At 52.2% G+C, this 14,665-nt stretch overlaps 3 protein-coding genes across 16 annotated transcripts in view; all 3 read right to left on the bottom strand.

The window, feature by feature from the left end:
• Positions 1 to 859, bottom strand: part of NHEJ1 (non-homologous end joining factor 1) — a 74,272-nt gene extending 73,413 nt beyond the window's left edge. For 2 of the 7 annotated variants that reach the window (XM_037016360.2, XM_073218088.1), the window contains exons 1-2: positions 751 to 837; positions 167 to 492 (exon numbers count right to left, since the gene is read on the bottom strand). Coding sequence is in view for 2 of the 7 variants with exons in the window: in XM_017654738.3 (XP_017510227.1) it covers positions 167 to 283; positions 751 to 753 (120 nt within the window). In the remaining 5 variants the exon portion in view is untranslated. Of the gene's footprint in view, positions 1 to 166; positions 493 to 750 lie in introns of all 7 variants that reach the window. The other 5 variants (XM_017654738.3, XM_073218089.1, XM_017654820.3 and 2 more) reach the window with 5 other exon arrangements.
• A 385-nt stretch (positions 860 to 1,244) lies between these two features.
• SLC23A3 (solute carrier family 23 member 3) lies at positions 1,245 to 7,766 on the bottom strand. 6 transcript variants are annotated; one of them, XM_017654532.3, is made up of 12 exons: positions 7,312 to 7,720; positions 7,017 to 7,174; positions 6,806 to 6,927; positions 6,556 to 6,629; positions 6,180 to 6,361; positions 5,733 to 5,856; positions 5,469 to 5,583; positions 4,223 to 4,476; positions 3,601 to 3,706; positions 3,151 to 3,315; positions 2,068 to 2,163; positions 1,245 to 1,973 (listed from the first exon to the last, which is right to left on the bottom strand). In XM_017654532.3, the coding sequence occupies exons 1-12, from the start codon at positions 7,468 to 7,470 to the stop codon at positions 1,687 to 1,689; spliced, it is 1,842 nt and encodes a 613-aa protein (XP_017510021.2). In that variant the 5' UTR covers positions 7,471 to 7,720; the 3' UTR covers positions 1,245 to 1,686. The 6 variants fall into 6 exon arrangements, with proteins under 6 accessions (XP_017510021.2, XP_036872250.1, XP_036872254.1 ...); XM_037016355.2 differs by having other exon boundaries at positions 6,830 to 6,927; positions 7,312 to 7,715; XM_037016359.2 differs by lacking the exon at positions 4,223 to 4,476 and having other exon boundaries at positions 5,469 to 5,514; positions 5,733 to 5,825; positions 6,830 to 6,927; positions 7,312 to 7,766.
• A 1,558-nt stretch (positions 7,767 to 9,324) lies between these two features.
• CNPPD1 (cyclin Pas1/PHO80 domain containing 1) lies at positions 9,325 to 14,553 on the bottom strand. Of its 3 annotated transcripts, none has more exons than XM_017655365.3 (10): positions 14,356 to 14,553; positions 13,800 to 13,993; positions 13,510 to 13,597; positions 12,959 to 13,067; positions 12,378 to 12,459; positions 12,110 to 12,230; positions 11,896 to 12,024; positions 11,268 to 11,329; positions 10,799 to 10,916; positions 9,325 to 10,567 (listed from the first exon to the last, which is right to left on the bottom strand). In XM_017655365.3, the coding sequence occupies exons 3-10, from the start codon at positions 13,576 to 13,578 to the stop codon at positions 10,022 to 10,024; spliced, it is 1,236 nt and encodes a 411-aa protein (XP_017510854.3). In that variant the 5' UTR covers positions 13,579 to 13,597; positions 13,800 to 13,993; positions 14,356 to 14,553; the 3' UTR covers positions 9,325 to 10,021. The 3 variants fall into 3 exon arrangements, with proteins under 3 accessions (XP_017510854.3, XP_036872069.2, XP_073074187.1); XM_037016174.2 differs by having other exon boundaries at positions 13,800 to 14,096; positions 14,356 to 14,521; XM_073218086.1 differs by having other exon boundaries at positions 13,800 to 14,084; positions 14,356 to 14,521.
• Positions 14,554 to 14,665: the final 112 nt, after the last annotated feature.

Below are 14,665 nucleotides of genomic sequence, written 5' to 3'. Positions count from 1 at the left end.
AGGTGTTTAAAATGTGGTCAGGGTAGAGCCATTCAGCACCAGACCTGGGGTCAGCGACTCCCACCACGCGCGTCCTGTTGAGTCTGAGGCCTCTGTATCTCATCTTTTTTTTTTCCTTCAAGACCACTTTCAACCTGCGCATTAACCTTAGGCACCCGTTTATTACCCTTGAATGAACGGGGAAAGCGCCAAGGGCCAACAGCCGGGTGGGGTCCCCTGGAGTCCGCACCAAGTCCCGCCCGTCGGCGGTGGGCCCCAGTCTCAGCGCAGTTCCTCCGTCATCCTGTAGAGGGAAGCAAGACCCCAGGGACCTTCCGGGCCGGGCCACGCCCCGTGTCTCTGGGCGAGGACGAACCCTCGCTTCCCCCGACCACAGCCCCGCCCCAGGAGCCCCGCCCGGTGTCGTTTTCTTCTGCCTTCACTGGAAAGGCGGTCTTCGCCGTCCGCCTCTCTTTCTGCACCACCGGCTGCCCAAAGGCAAGTCCGGGACCACTAAGGGGGTAAACCAAAAGACAAACAGCTGCTTCGTCGCACTACGCAGCGGGCGAAAGGACAGCCCCACGAGCCCCGCCTCGCTGCCGGAAGCCGGGCTGTGCACGCGCGGCCCCGCCCACCCCCAGAGGCCTGCCCTACGGCTCCGGCCGCGGGAGGCCCTTCCGGGAGAAAGCGCACCTGCCTAGGCCTACCCGCAAGGTCCGAGCAGCTCCTCGCCGCCCGGGCCGGCCTTGGTTGGAGCCCGACCCCACCTACCATGAGTGGCCGCGAGAGCTCCCAACCTCCCGGCGCCAGGCCCGTCTGCCCGCGCAAACCGAAAGGCCTAGAGTAGAGGCCTTTTGGGACATGGAGGCGGAGCACAGACCCGACGTGGGCGGGGCATTAAGCCTTGAGCTGATTAAAAGGAGCGCGCAGAGCTGGGAGGCAGCTGGGGCCAGGAAAGCTACAGGCTGGGAGACTGCGGGTAAAAAGCCGGAGGGGTTAGTGGTGTTCCTTCGAGTCACGCTGTTGGAGTAGAAAGAATGCCGGAAGAGGTGCAGGAGAGGGGTTCCCGGATTTGGACTTGTCGATCAATTAAAGTCACTTTCCCCTACCTGTTCAACCTTTTTTTTTTTTTTTAAACAAAGGATTGAACTTTACTAGATTTCCAAAATCCCCTTGTCAAGGACAGCCTCAGTACTGCTGCTTTCAGAGCCTACCCATTATCCCCAATCAGAATTCATTGTTTCTTCCTCTTTGATCCCATAGCATTGTTTTAATTTTTTATTACAGACTGCCTTCTGCTTTGCATTTTAGTTAGAAATTACATAAATCTTTCTCAACAGTAAGTGCCCTGAGAGGTTAGAGACCCTGGCTCATCCATGTCTGTAGTTGCAGAACCTTACACATGGGAGGCACTCAATAAATATTTAAGTGAATGCTGGGGTTCCAGTATAGATAGTTCACAGGCAAAATCTCATTCATTCATTTATGGTCCACTGAACCATGGCCCTTGTTCTGGAACAGTTTGGGCCTAATTAGAAGAAAAGGCAAAACACCTATTGGGAAATGAAACCTATATATAGGTGGGCCCATTTCTCACACATACACACACACACCTCTTGGAGAAAGTAGTGCTTGGGAGCTCACTCTCCAGCAAGCTGGGAGATAGGGCTAAACTATCCAGGGAAGTTGTACAAGTTCTGGTAATTACTAGGACCTAAGTTCTCTGCTAGACCCAGGGCACTGCCTCCCATTGCTAGGCAGCAAGTCGGCTGTCTCTCCTGGCTCAGAGGGTGCTCCTTCCTCATTCCCAGGGTCTTCAGGCAGCGGGCAGAGGCAATGCAGGGGTTGGGGGATGCAAGGACACAGATTTTGGATGGGGAAAGGAATCTCGTACTCTTGAGCAGCCTTCTCACTGGACTTCTGAGGCATCTGAGCCTCTTGGGCAGCAACAGGAGATGACAGACTTTGACCTAGGCCTCTCTCAAGCCGGGTACCTGCAAAACAGAGCCTAGTCAAGCCATTACCCAATCCAGAGAGTGATGACTTCCTGGCTACTCCTTAGTCTGCCTGGGCCTGGCCTCAACTTACCAGGAATGGTGTTCTCTAGGAGGAAGCCTAAGAGTCCCGCCAGGAAGACCGACTCCATGAGCAGCGAGTGCAGTAACACATCCAAGGGACTCCAGCCTACAATAGATTGGGGCCAGGCAGGAGGGGAACTCTGATCCTATGCAAGGCCAAGGAGTCTTATACTTTCAGGCCTAAACCTAAGTCTTGGACTAAACATATTTCTGTATTGTCATTCCATCCTCCAATCCCAGCCTTTGTCCCTCTACTCTCCATTTCGCAGGCCCTTCCCACAAGATCCCTGCTCACCGCCCTATCTTCTGAGCATCCACATGCTCTCCAGATAGGTTCTGATAGTTTCAGGCTCACATCTCTGGAAGGTTTGATATTAAAAATCCCCAACCTTATTTCCAGCTTCTTACCTTCTATGTTCTAGCCTGGGTTTTGCAACCTTAGTACTACTGACACTTTGGACCAACTAATTATTTGTTTAATGGGAACTGTCCTGTGCATTGTTGGGTTTTTAGCAGCATCCCTCTAGCACCAAATGCCAGTGACAAGCCCCTCTCCCATTTCTAACAGCCAAAAATGTCTCTAGACATTGCCAAATATTCCCTGGGAAGCAAAATCATCCTCAGTTGAGAAGCACTGCCATTCACTAAACTGAACTAAGTAAGTTATCTCGTGCTCCCATGACCTACTCTGACTACCTGCTATGTCTACATCTTTTATGATGGTTATTCCACCTTCCTTCTTTTCCCCAAATACGTTTAAATCTTAACCATCCTTCAAGACAAGCTCAGTGTTACTTTCTCCATAAAACTCAACTGGATTATCTTAAGCAGAAACCTCTCTCTCACTGCTGAGCACCATAGCTCCTTATCTGAACCTTTTCTGTTATGTTCCTGTGTATCTCATCTCTGTAACCTCTGGAGCCAGAGTTGTATCCCAAGGAGCTAGCAGGGTGCTTAATGTTACTATACATATGGATGAACTATTTACACTAAAGCCCAGAGAAAGGTGTGGGACCTGGAATCCAGAGAGCCTTGAGCCTCAAGCCCTGCTTTCCCGCTACTGAGCAACTCTTCCCCTCCCTACTTCTCCCACCTGTGCTCAGGACAGGGGCTTCCCGAAGCCATCTTGGCAACAGCAGGGCCATGAAGATGCAGAAGCCAACAATGAAGACATTGCGCCCAGAGTCAATGTCTGTCAGGTAGAAGCTGGAGAATCCAGTAGATAGAACCACGGCCTGGGTCACCCCCAGCACCCCACCTGTCTCATACAGAAGCAATCAAAGAGGTTGGAAGAGGGCTAGCACTGCAGGGAGTATTACAGGGCAGGTGCAGGTTGTGATGGAGAGAGAAGACCAAAAGTCCCATTTCTGATTCAGTCAGAAGCCAAGATGTTGGGCTGAGAACGTGAAGGCAGATGACACACGCTTGTATCTAAGTATCAGGGAGGCTATTCAGAAAGAAAGGGTGTCAGCCACAAGCAACCACTTGAGCCATGCTGGGAGGTTCTGGTTCACTACCAAGTCCTGCTGATAGATCAACTCACCAAGCACAGGCAGCGGGATGGTGGTGAGGAGCTGGGCCAGCCTCGGGGAGAGCCCGAGCCCCATGCAGAGCAGCCCCACCAGGTGGGCCACTCGCCGAGATCCAGCCTACGTGAAGAAGAGACACTGGGAAACAGTCACCTCCTCAACTGTTCAAGGTTTTTGCCTGGCCAGCCCCGTCTCATCATTCAGATCCCAACCCAAATGTTACCCTTCTAAGAATCATCTGCGGGCACTCTACCTAAAGGGGCCTCCTTTACTCAGCCTCCATACCGCTACCCTGCTTTGTTTTCTCAATAGCACTTGTCACTCTCTGAAATTATTTACTTTTTTCTTAAATCGTCTCCCTCTCCCCCTCTGAAGTTCTCAGAAGAGCAGGGACTTTCTCTGACTTGCTCTGCACTGGAACCCCAGCCCTGGTTCAGTGCCTGAGGTATAGAAGGAATTCAGTAGTGATTTAGTGTTTTCCTCATACTCTAGCCCCTTACCACTTCTAGGCATCCCCTAACCCCTCAGATCACTGATGTCAAGTGCCTGACAGTGCTGGGCACAGCTGGCAAGAAATCAGTGTGAGTTCCTTTTCCTCTCCCACACCTCCAGACCCCCACTCCCCTGTTCACGTACCTGAATAAGACTCACTGTGCCCACATTGGGAAAGCTTGATGCAGTGCCCATGGGGCTCCCCAGCAGCCCTGCCAGCACACTGCCCAGACCCTCTAGGCTCAGGCCTCTACTGCAAGCATGCGGAGGTGGAGAAGGCAATTGCAACAGCCGGCCACACAGGGCATAGCAGCCCAGGGAGCTGGTGGAGGCTGCCAAAGCCATGGAGATGCCTGCAGCCAGAGCCCTGGGTGTCAGCAACGGCCAGTCCCACTCGGCTGGGGAGGGAGAAAGAGCCACTTTTGGGCCCCAGACTCAAGTCTGGAGCATCCCCTGCCTCCAAAGGCTGTGCCACAAGAATCCTAGAGGCCCCATTGTCTTTGAAGATAATGTCTTGGGACGAAACCACCAAACTCGCAGGATAAAGACCCATCCCTTTATCATGGTCTACAAGATCCTTTTTGGTCTGACCCTTCCATTTCTCTTTCTGGCCTTATCTCCCACCACAGTCTGCCTAACTTCCTTCGTTCTAGATATACTGGATCGTCTTAGGCCCCTATACTTGCCTTGTTGCTGGCTACCACAGGGCCTTTGCATATGCTGTTCTTACCACCCAGAATGCTCTTCTCTCTTGCCTTCACCCATCTGTCACCTCTCAGCTCAATAATCACTTCCTCAAGAATGCCTTTCCTGACCTCTCTGATACAGTCAGATTTCCCATTATAAGCCCTCATCACACAATGTACCTCCCCGTTATTATACTTATCACATAGCAATTTTACATTTCACTGGGTGACTATTTAATAATTAGTATCTACATTCCCCAACAGATTATAAGCTTCATAAGTACAGGTCCTGTTGTCTGTCATGTTTATGTTCTATTCCCCTATCATGTGCCCAGCACATAATCAGCACTCAACAGACCTTTATTAAAATGATGAGTGAGCAAATTTCATACACAATGCCTCAAAAGCAATCTTTATACATAGGTCACCAATTACAATGCCGGGGGTGAGGGGAGACAACATAATTATATACACTGGGTAAGGGGTATCAACAGGAGTGGTGGAACTTGTAGATATCTCTTAACACTGCATAGAACACCTGTGAGGAGGGGCTGGCATTGTCCCTCAGACTGGTAATTTCTCTCCCTTGGGCATTTTGAGAAAATACAGGATTTAACTCAGAAGAGAAACCCATTAAGTCTTGAATTCCAAGAAATAGACACCTTTATTTAAGTGAGAGGATGAAGGATGAAGAGAAAACCTACCTGGGTGAGGCAGCCAAAACCACGGCGCCTCAGTGGGGGCAGACAGCTCCAGAGGGGTGGTGCTGAGACCCAGAGGGGCACAGATAATCCACATGCAGGCCACTGGGATCAGCACCTGAGGGGCAAGACTGAGATGGAAAATAAGCCCTCCCCAGAACCTTCTGAGCTAGCCTGAACAAGTAGACAGAAGCCAAAAGGTGGGGCCCAAACAAGCATTCTATGCCAGCCCTCCTAAGGTCAACCCCAGCCCAGACCCCCACATACCGAGAGGAGCCGGAAGGCAGGGATGTGAGCATGAATGGAAGAGGTTGAAGCTGGTCTCCAGGGGCATGGGGGTAACTGGCAGGAGCCCAGGTGCTGAGAACAGACCACCATGAGCAGGATAAGCCTAGAAGAGAGAAGGAGCTTTCAGAGTAAGAGGAGGAGGCATCCTGAAGTGGATAATGGAGGTGGGAGTGGCAGGATACCATCAAAAGGGATCCCAGAGAAGAAAGCCCCATGAAAAGGGAAGGAGGGCACCTTTGGAGTCAGCAAGAAACAGTGTGAAAGTCAAGGAGAGCAAATGAATCCAGCAAAAGTCCTGGATTCCAAATATAAGATGTGTTGTTTCTGCTCAGATCACTGCTGAATCTGGTAGGGCTAGCAGCTCTGCCCTCCCCCAGTCCTGCACACCCGCTGGTCACCACCACATGCTTCTCAGGACTCACGTACAGCAAAGCCAGACTCCAGTGAGAAGAGCAGAACAGAGCCACCTCCCTGTGGGCAGACAGCCCTGCCACGATCAGGCTGGGGGCCAGCACCAGGGGCCCACAGTGTAGGAACAAGTGGCCAGGACCCCCCAACAGCCCCAGCGTGCCCTGCAGCAGCCCGGATACCACAACAGCCCCAGACACCTGGTGAAGTGGAGAAGACAGAGAAATTCTGCTCAGTCAAGCTGACCTCATCCTGGACTTAACTAATTCCAGGGGTGAGTCCTTCCCCTGACTCTATCCCCCAGAGCATCTCAGTCCCTGCAAAATGGAGACAAGAGTCTCCCCAATCCAGGCACCATCTTTAGCCCCCCTGCTCCCCATCTCCAGGCACTTGCCTCTCGAAGAGAACTGTTCCAGACCTCCAGGCCATGGCAGTCAGGCCCTTCACACAGGCGCAGCACAAGGGAGGCTGGGAGAAGTTGGAGGCATGGAGAGGAGAAAGGTAAATGTGATGCAGACCCATTATGCTACAGTCCTAGCTGGTGCCTGGCATAACTGCAGAGCCTACCAGCCCCATCACTGCCCAGTCTCAATCATCCACTTACCTACACCTGTATGCTAAGATTAGCACCCAACCCCTCTCACCCTGTGCCCTTGTTCTGTGCTCACAGTTTCCAGGTGTCCGAATGGCCAGAGGTAGCTTCTGGCTGGTCAGCACCATAGCAGGGACAAGGAACTCTAAGGATGGAGCCTGCACAAGAGGTAGCCTGTAGGGAACATGGGGCAGCCCAAGGACTCGCCAAGCCTCCCCTGACCCTGGGACCCTGCCCCCTTCTCACCAGGGACCTCCCCTCACCTGCTGCCCATCCAAATTTGCAGGGCAGTAGACACACCACACGAAAAGAGGCTGGAGGCCAGGAGCTGGGCAGGGGAGTAAGAGAGTCCCCCTGGGGGGAGACTTTGAAGCAGGAGCAGGTGGGAAACACAGAGCAGAGAAGCCAGGACCAAGATATGCTGCAGATGGAGGAATGAGAAGGGGCGGTCTTCAGAAATAGGTGGAAATACTTATTTCCAGAGGATTTCTCATGCCACATCTACTTCCCCCAACCACTCCTTCAGCCAGCACCAATTTCTGCACCTCCGCCACCTACCTGCAGAGCCAGAACACAGCTGAGGCCCCAGGGAGGAGGCCCACACAGAGAAGCCCAAGAGTGAGAGGGATTTTGAACAGCAGGCAGTGGCAGGGGGGCCAGGGCATCCTGTGAGCCTGTGGATCGGAGTTGGATGGGATAGGGAGGTGATCGGCTCATGCTGCCCTGCCTTTAGTCTTGTCTTGGCTGCCCTGGGCCAGAGTTAAGTAGCAGGAGTAAGAGGTCAGAGTTTAGGTGAAGTTAGCTGCCTGGAGTGGGGAGGAGGTGGTGGTGTCAATGAAGCGGAGAGAAGGGATGAGGGATTTGGGGCAGGACATGGCCCTTTCACCTTTGCCCAGCTCTTGTGCAAATTCCATCACCCATTAACTGGGGAACCATCTTCTGGACCCCTCCCCCCAAGAATGTCCATCTAGGCTCTGGAAAACAGGATGGGGGAAGGGGCTTACAGCCTGTATACCCTCCACTCTACCACCACTTGGAACTATCAATGTGACACCACAGTTCTCAACCCTTTCAGGGTCAAGCCTACTGGACTACCTCAAAAGGAAATGCATGGGCAATATCCCTATGTGACACAAGGCAACAACGACCACCACTCCACAGTGTCCTCACTGTAACATAAAGGAGAAATAAATGGAATATACTTATATAACAAGTATTTTAGTATGTGAAAGCCTGGGCCCAACTCAACCAGAAGACAGTGAAGCAGTCCAGTGCCCACCCCAGCATACAGAATCACTGTGGATGTGACAGCTAAAGTCAACTGATACTGTTGTTTGCTGGCTATTCATACACAACAGGTGGTCTTCCCATTGGTGACCTGATGCTCCAAAACAGTGAAAAAGCTTTTGGTGAAGTGCTGAACAAAGCGAAGTAGAGTTTTAAGTTACATGGTTGTACACTGACAAACTGAGTCTTTCAAAATGTGCAAAAAGTATTTTGTGATTATAAGACTAAGATAGTTCTAGGCTCATATAACACGCTTTTCATATACATGATGTGCAATTGGCCATTTAAAATGTATTCTGGACAGCAGAGGACACAGGCTCCACAGGGTGAGGGAGGGGGGAGGGGATTGAGGGGTATCATGATTGGTACACATGGTCTGGGAGGGGTCACAGGGAAGACAGTGCAGCATAGGAAAGCCAAGTAGTGACTGTGTCATCTTATTACACTGATGGCAACTTCAGTGGGGTATGGGGGGGACTTGATAATATGGGTGAATGTAGTAACCACGTTTTTCATGTGAAACCTTCAAAAGGGTGTATATCAGACACCTTAATAAAAAAATAAAAATAAAAAGTGAGGAAAAAAAAAGGTGTTCTGGAAATTCTTCATTATAAGGGGGGTCTTAGTATTTCAAGATGTCTAGCATCTCACCCAGGCCAGGTAAATGCTGTAGTATCCCTTCAAATGTTTGTGATAATCAAAAAACACCCCCTAAATTTTCAAAGTTCCCCCTAGGGGGCAGTACCACCCCAGCCGTGGATCATCTTAAGCAGCAGCACATATCCTCAGTTCAGCTGCAGGAAGATTTCCTTTTTTCAATAACCCAGCTTTGGATTTCTGAACACTGATCACCACCATGTTTCAGACAGGATTGGAAGTCAAGATAGAAACAGGTGTCCTCAGGGTTCTCAAGTCGCTCATGTGGCTCTGTTGGATGTTCAGCTTGGCCTCTCTCCACAAGATGTGCTTCAGGATCCACAGGAATGGTGCTCACCCAGAACTTGTGACAGGGCCAAAGGGCCAACTCCAGGCATAGTACAGTCACCATCTGTGCCCCATGGCACCCGAGCCAAGCAGTGCCAGGGGCCCCCAGGTGCTGGGAGTTGGAGAAGTTTGAAATGGGATCCTGTGACAGTCAAAGGGATCCTATGACAGTCAAACAGGGAAGTTCTGAAATGGGGCTCAGAGTTGCAAGATGACAGATCAGGAAGTAGGGAGGCTTAGAAGGCAGATATTGGAAGGAAAGTTCTTTGAAGGCTGCCGCAGAAGGAAAAGTCCAGTCCATGCAACGGAAACTGTTTATTGAAATTTCAGTTCTACAAAAGCATGAAAAACCCAGATACAAAGCAGTAGCCAGAGAGGCCTGTGAAGAGAACACCCAGGAGAGGAATCAAAGAGGGAAACCCAGAAGCAGGGTACAGAGAAGGCTGGAAGACAAAAGGACAAAGGGGAAAGTCCCAGCAGTCTGTGGCCCTTTACACTACATGAAAGGGCAGGTGGAGAGGGTTTCCCACCTTACCCCACCTGCCCACAGTAGCACCCACCTGGCCCTATCAGTCCCTGGCTCTCCTGCTGAGGGACATCACACAGACCCCGATCAAAATTTCCTCCCTCCCTCACCCCACTTCTCCCGTCTCCCACCTTAACCCTTCCATCCTAGGGAACTCAAAAGCAAAAGTCTAGAAGAGTCCAGGGGAGGTGGAAAGACAGGGGCTTCTCCTCTGTCCATCTGTGACATGCCTCTGGTCACCAAGCTGAAACTTTCCTTGGCACCATCACTGTCCTAGCCAGCCAGCCAGCCACTTAGGTCCAGGAAAGTAAGTGACCTTCGGCCCTTCTGCCCTATAACCCCTTAAGATCCATCACCTAGGAGGACAGGGGACCAGCCAAGGACCCAGAGGTAGAGAGGATCTAAATCAAACTTTCTCCCCCAGGGTCTCGGGGATGCCCAAATCCTCTTAATGCACTCCTTGGAGCCCTTCTAGCCTGGGAAAATGAAAGACTTGAGACGGGCCAGCTCCATAACACTGAAAAGAGAACATTGCTGGGGCTGGGGAAGCAGAGGGGGTGTTGGGCTCCAGAGCCAGGGTGGAGCCAGACCAGGGGAGTGGTACCAGGGGCTGGGGGGCCCACTGGGGACTGTATGGTTGGGGTGATGGCAGGTGCGGCAGGTTGGGGAGTCTCTTTGGGGCTTCTGGCAAAGGGGACAGTTATGGAGAAGAGTGGGAGGGGAAGGGGGCTCTGGGGGAGGCAATGGTGGGGGAGTCAGTGAGGCTAGAAGATTGCCCCAGAGTGAATGCAGCCCTACGTCGCCTTCCAGGCAGCTGGAGACATTAGCAGGAGATGGCAGGCACTGTGGCACAGGAGAAGGTATGCAGAGTTCCAAGAAGCACCTAGAGGTCAGTCCAAGGTCTGGGGGACCAGGTGTGGGGCTGCAGGACAGCCCCAAGGACTGGTGTATTACAGCCACCGTTGCCACAGCCAGGGCCACGCTGCTCACATATGCCATAGCTAACAGGCAGGACAGCTGCAGAAAAGAGGGTAAGAAAGGTCAGGGCCCAAACACCCTTCCCCCAAACCTGCTTCTGACTGTCTTTAATATATCCAACCTTTGTCTCTGGAAACTTATATTTGAGTTAGAGCTCTCCATCACTATCTATTTTCAAACTCCCATCTCCTGAAGCCTTTTAGCATTTGCTTTACATCTTCCCACCCTACCAGCTATTCAAGCCCCCTAGTTTTCCTGACCCCTCCTCACCTTTGCCAGCCTATGGAAGAAGGAGCCCAGGGCCATCTGCCAGGCTGGCTGCTCCAGCAACACACACAGGTCTGTGTAGGTATACCAGCCCCGCCGCCGTCCCTGCTGCTCAGCCACACTGTCAGAAGGGGAGAAACAACAGAAAAGGTTTGCAACTCTGGGGCAGCCAGCCCAACAGCACCCTCCTTCCCCTAGGGAGCCACCAGGAAACTAGCAAAGTTGTTAAATGTAAGGATTCCTAGGCTACCCATTGACCCAGAAACTGAGAGTGACACCAAGATCTGTATTTTAAATATGCTTCTCCCATGCATCCAAAGGAGATCACAGAGAGGGCAGACAGGTGTGTGAACGACTACCTTGGGCAATTCTCTTTCCTGTCTCCTCCTTCCCTCCAGTTACACAGATCCTCATCTCTGTTTCATTCCTGCGGCTTACACCTCAGCCCCTCTTCTCAACTCCTAGAACCTACCAGCTCTCAAGCCAGCTCAGCACCTCAAAGATCTCCCGAGGATCAGTGTAGAGATGCCAGTCCTGTGGGTAGGAAGAGAAAGGTACCAAACCAGGTTCAGAAATAAGCCATAGTCATTTAATCAATAAGCAGAGCCACAGCACTAACTACAACCACCACTACAGCTGACGCTAACTTGTGCTTACTGAGTGCCAAACACTGTTAGAAGAGCTTTTAGGTATTAACTTATTTAATCACATATCCCATTATATCCTCCCTTAGGGGCAAGGGTAAAGAAACTCCTGAGAATGGTTCATGCCCATAGGGAGCTCAGAGACTAAGGGGCAGAGAGTCTAGAAGTAAATAATCAGAACCCAGTAAGATGAGCTCTGACTCAAGAGTGATTTTATTGGGCTAGAGGAATGGTGGGTGGGGCATGCTCCATTTTTGGTCCCATCATGCCAGGAACCTCCAAAAGTTGTGGTTAATCCAGAAAGGCTAGGAAAGGAAGATGCTAACAAGGAAAGACAAAAGGGAACAGGCAGAAAGAAAAATGACGAAATAATAGAAGACTAAGACAGAAGAAAAGGGAGGAAAGGAACATAAAGATGGGTCAGAGAAGAGAGCAAGAGAGAGAGGAGCTACTCACCATGGCGCTCAGGAAGCCCCTCTCCAGGTCATTGAGAGTAGGCACGGCCACACCCCCTGCAGCTCCCCATTCATCGTTAAAAACCTCCTCCTCCTCCCCTTCATCATAGAGGTACTTACTGGCCACCATCTGCAGAGGAGTCAGAGGTGGAGTCAGTAAAGCTCACACTCAGCTCCTGGCTCATCAGGGAAACAAAGGGGAGAGGGTATCTTACCATGGAAATCAAGAACAAGTCAGAGGATGACACATGCTGTAGGTAGTCAGGGTTTCGATGTCGGAGCCGCTCAATGTACACTAGAGCTAGCATCATAGCACACGGAGAGATGCATGCCTCGCTGGATAGTGAAAAGGGTCAGTAATTAAACCCAAGGGTCCTCAGCTCTTGTAACTCTTAGGATCTTTACAGCTTCCCTTCAGAGATAACAATTTCCCCTCTCTTCGGCCCAAACACTTTCATCTGACCCCCTCAATTCCAGGCTCACCGGGATACATGGGCTACATATTTCTTCCGGAGTCGACGAATAGGGCTGGGGGCTGCCTTCTGGAGCAGTTCCACAGCAATGTCTGCAGGGGCAAAAGGCAGGCAGACTGAGCAAACAATTCCCCTGCCCCCAGCTAGTGTGCACTGTCAGCAGCAGCAGACCCAGATCTGTAATTAGAGGCCTGGACAGACCATAGTAACAAAATAGAGACCAAATTCTTCCACACTGACAAAAACAAAACACTCCACATTTGAATTTCAGCTCCATCCACCAGAAGACTTATTTCCCTACCACCTAAAATTTGTTTTCCACTTGGTCCACTTGTTCCCAAATAAACATGCCTTGTTTATTTGGGAACATATGATGAAAAGTTGAGAAATTTAGTTTCTGATACACAAATCAAGAGTGATTTAGATTTCTAAGACACCAATGTGTTTTACTCACTTGAGTGACAGAAATGTGAAATATAAGCCAGTCTTTATGCCAAGTATCTAAGAGTTAGCTATGGCTCTCATTCTGGTGGCTGCTGACAACCCCACACTCGTGCTTCTCACTTGCCAGGTCGCACAACACTATCGAACCTGCCACGGGGCTGGAAAGCTCCTCCAGGTTACAGTCAGCTTCCCAATCCCAGCCATAGTAGAGTCTCCTTCGGATCCGGGCACTCAGCTTCTGGTGTCCTGGGAGGAACTGAAACGGCGGGGGTGAAAGCTGAAGGGCAGGGAAGGGTACGAGAGAGCTCCTGGCCCCAGGCTGGAAGAGGGGTGCGAGGCAGCGCGCCCGCCTCACTGCTCACGGGGCCATTGCCCCACCCAGCCCCGCTTTCTCTGGATTGTTTGCCAACGGCAGCCTGTCCCTGGGGGGCGGCATGATCCCCAACTGAGGGCTCCCCAGGAGAGGTTCTCCGAGAAGAGTCCCGGCTGGCCACCCCCTGCCCCATTCCTGTGCACCGCGGCTTTCCCTCAGGCCCAAGCAGCCGGGGCCTCGAGTAGGCATGGCCCAAACGGCTGCTGCCAGTTCGGGTACAGGGTTGTCAGGCGAGCTTTCGGCCCCATTCGGGCCCCGAGAGCAGCGCCCGGGGTCTCCGCTCCAAGCGCTGGGAGGCCAGGGAGGGGGCGGGCCGCGCGCTCACCGTGAAGTCCTGGAAGCCAGTGAGGGAGAAGGTGCCTTCTTCGTCCAGCAGGAGCCCGGCCAGGTCCATCGCGCCACCAGTCACGGCCCTGCGAAGGTAGTAGGGAAAGGAAGGAGTTGTAAGGGGGCCGCGGAGCCGTCGCCTGCCCGCCGGCCTCCTCTGAACGGCCGCCGCCCTCGCCAGTCAGCCCCCTCCCCTCGCGCCAGCGGCTGCAGGCGGGGCCCGGGCGGCGGGCGCCTCTTCCTGTTCCGCCCCGGGCGGGGCTCCGGGCCTGAGCGCCGGGCACTCACCTCGCCAGGTAGAGAGACCCGGCCGCGACCCGTGCGAAGCACGCTGTGCCACACCACGCGTCTGTCCCACGTTTACAAGACGCGGGGGTGTTGCCAGCGAGTCGGTGCCTGGCACTTCCTGCCGCCCGCTGCGTCGAGCCGCAGGCCACCACCGTCCGCAAGGAGCCGAGCTCGAATTCTTGGTAGCACTGAACCTGGGCAAGTCACCAAGTTGAGCCCCATGGTGCCCTCGTCTAAGACACAGGGACAGTTCCTGGGGGGCCATGCGGAGGTTTCCAGCTGACCCTTCCACAAGGACTATATGTTAATGTGAATAAAAGAAAGATGTAGGACAAGAAACGTAGTGGGCGAACTGTGGACAAGGTGACAGGGAATCTTAGTTTTTGCTGTATGCATTTTTTTAGTAGAGTTTGTAATTTTTAATCTAATTAAATGCCTATTTTATAGGGTGCAGAGATTAAATGATCTCAAAGGAAAATAAAGCCCCCGTCAATAACCGGTGTTATGTCCCCAAAGAGTAAACCGCACGTAAACAGGGCTTTGGTTTTAAACTTACCTCGCGACCCCAATTTCGCTGATAGGTGGAAGAGAGAAAAGTTTACAGAAACATGAGATGGGCGGAAACAAGTTTTCAGAGTAAGTGAAGCTGTTTTTGAGTCTGTCGAGTCACGCGCTGGTGTTTATTTGCTTAAAGGAGGGAACTGGGGGGACCAGTACGTCGAAGGTTGAGTAACCGGACGGCCGCCGCCCTCCCGGAGCAGAAGCAGATCCAACCCAGGTATACTGGCCATCAGGAAGCCCACTTCCTGCCCCTACGGTCCCATCACACTGGGAATACCACGCCAGCACCAGACTCCCAAGCCGCC

This window comes from Manis javanica, chromosome 12, assembly GCF_040802235.1.
Source record: "Manis javanica isolate MJ-LG chromosome 12, MJ_LKY, whole genome shotgun sequence".
Taxonomy (NCBI): Eukaryota; Metazoa; Chordata; class Mammalia; order Pholidota; family Manidae; genus Manis; species Manis javanica.
The sequence above is the reverse complement of the archived record's forward strand: the minus strand, read 5'-3'. Positions and strand labels throughout refer to the sequence as shown.

Bases quoted from the DNA above. Each gene is read 5' to 3' on its own strand.
- SLC23A3 (XM_017654532.3), bottom strand. From the start codon at position 7,470: ATGAGCCGATCACCTCCCTATCCCATCCAACTCCGATCCACAGGCTCA. The intron at 5,584-5,732 runs GTATGTGGGGGT...CTTGCCCCTCAG, and splicing joins CTGCCTTCCGGCTCCTCTCG to GTGCTGATCCCAGTGGCCTG. The intron at 3,707-4,222 runs GTACGTGAACAG...TTCTTCACGTAG, and splicing joins GCACAGTGAGTCTTATTCAG to GCTGGATCTCGGCGAGTGGC.
- CNPPD1 (XM_017655365.3), bottom strand. From the start codon at position 13,578: ATGGACCTGGCCGGGCTCCTGCTGGACGAAGAAGGCACCTTCTCCCTC. The intron at 12,460-12,958 runs GTTCGATAGTGT...TTGCCCCTGCAG, and splicing joins GCTTTCCAGCCCCGTGGCAG to ACATTGCTGTGGAACTGCTC. The intron at 10,917-11,267 runs GTAGGTTCTAGG...CCCTTCTGACAG, and splicing joins CTGAGCTGGCTTGAGAGCTG to TGTGGCTGAGCAGCAGGGAC.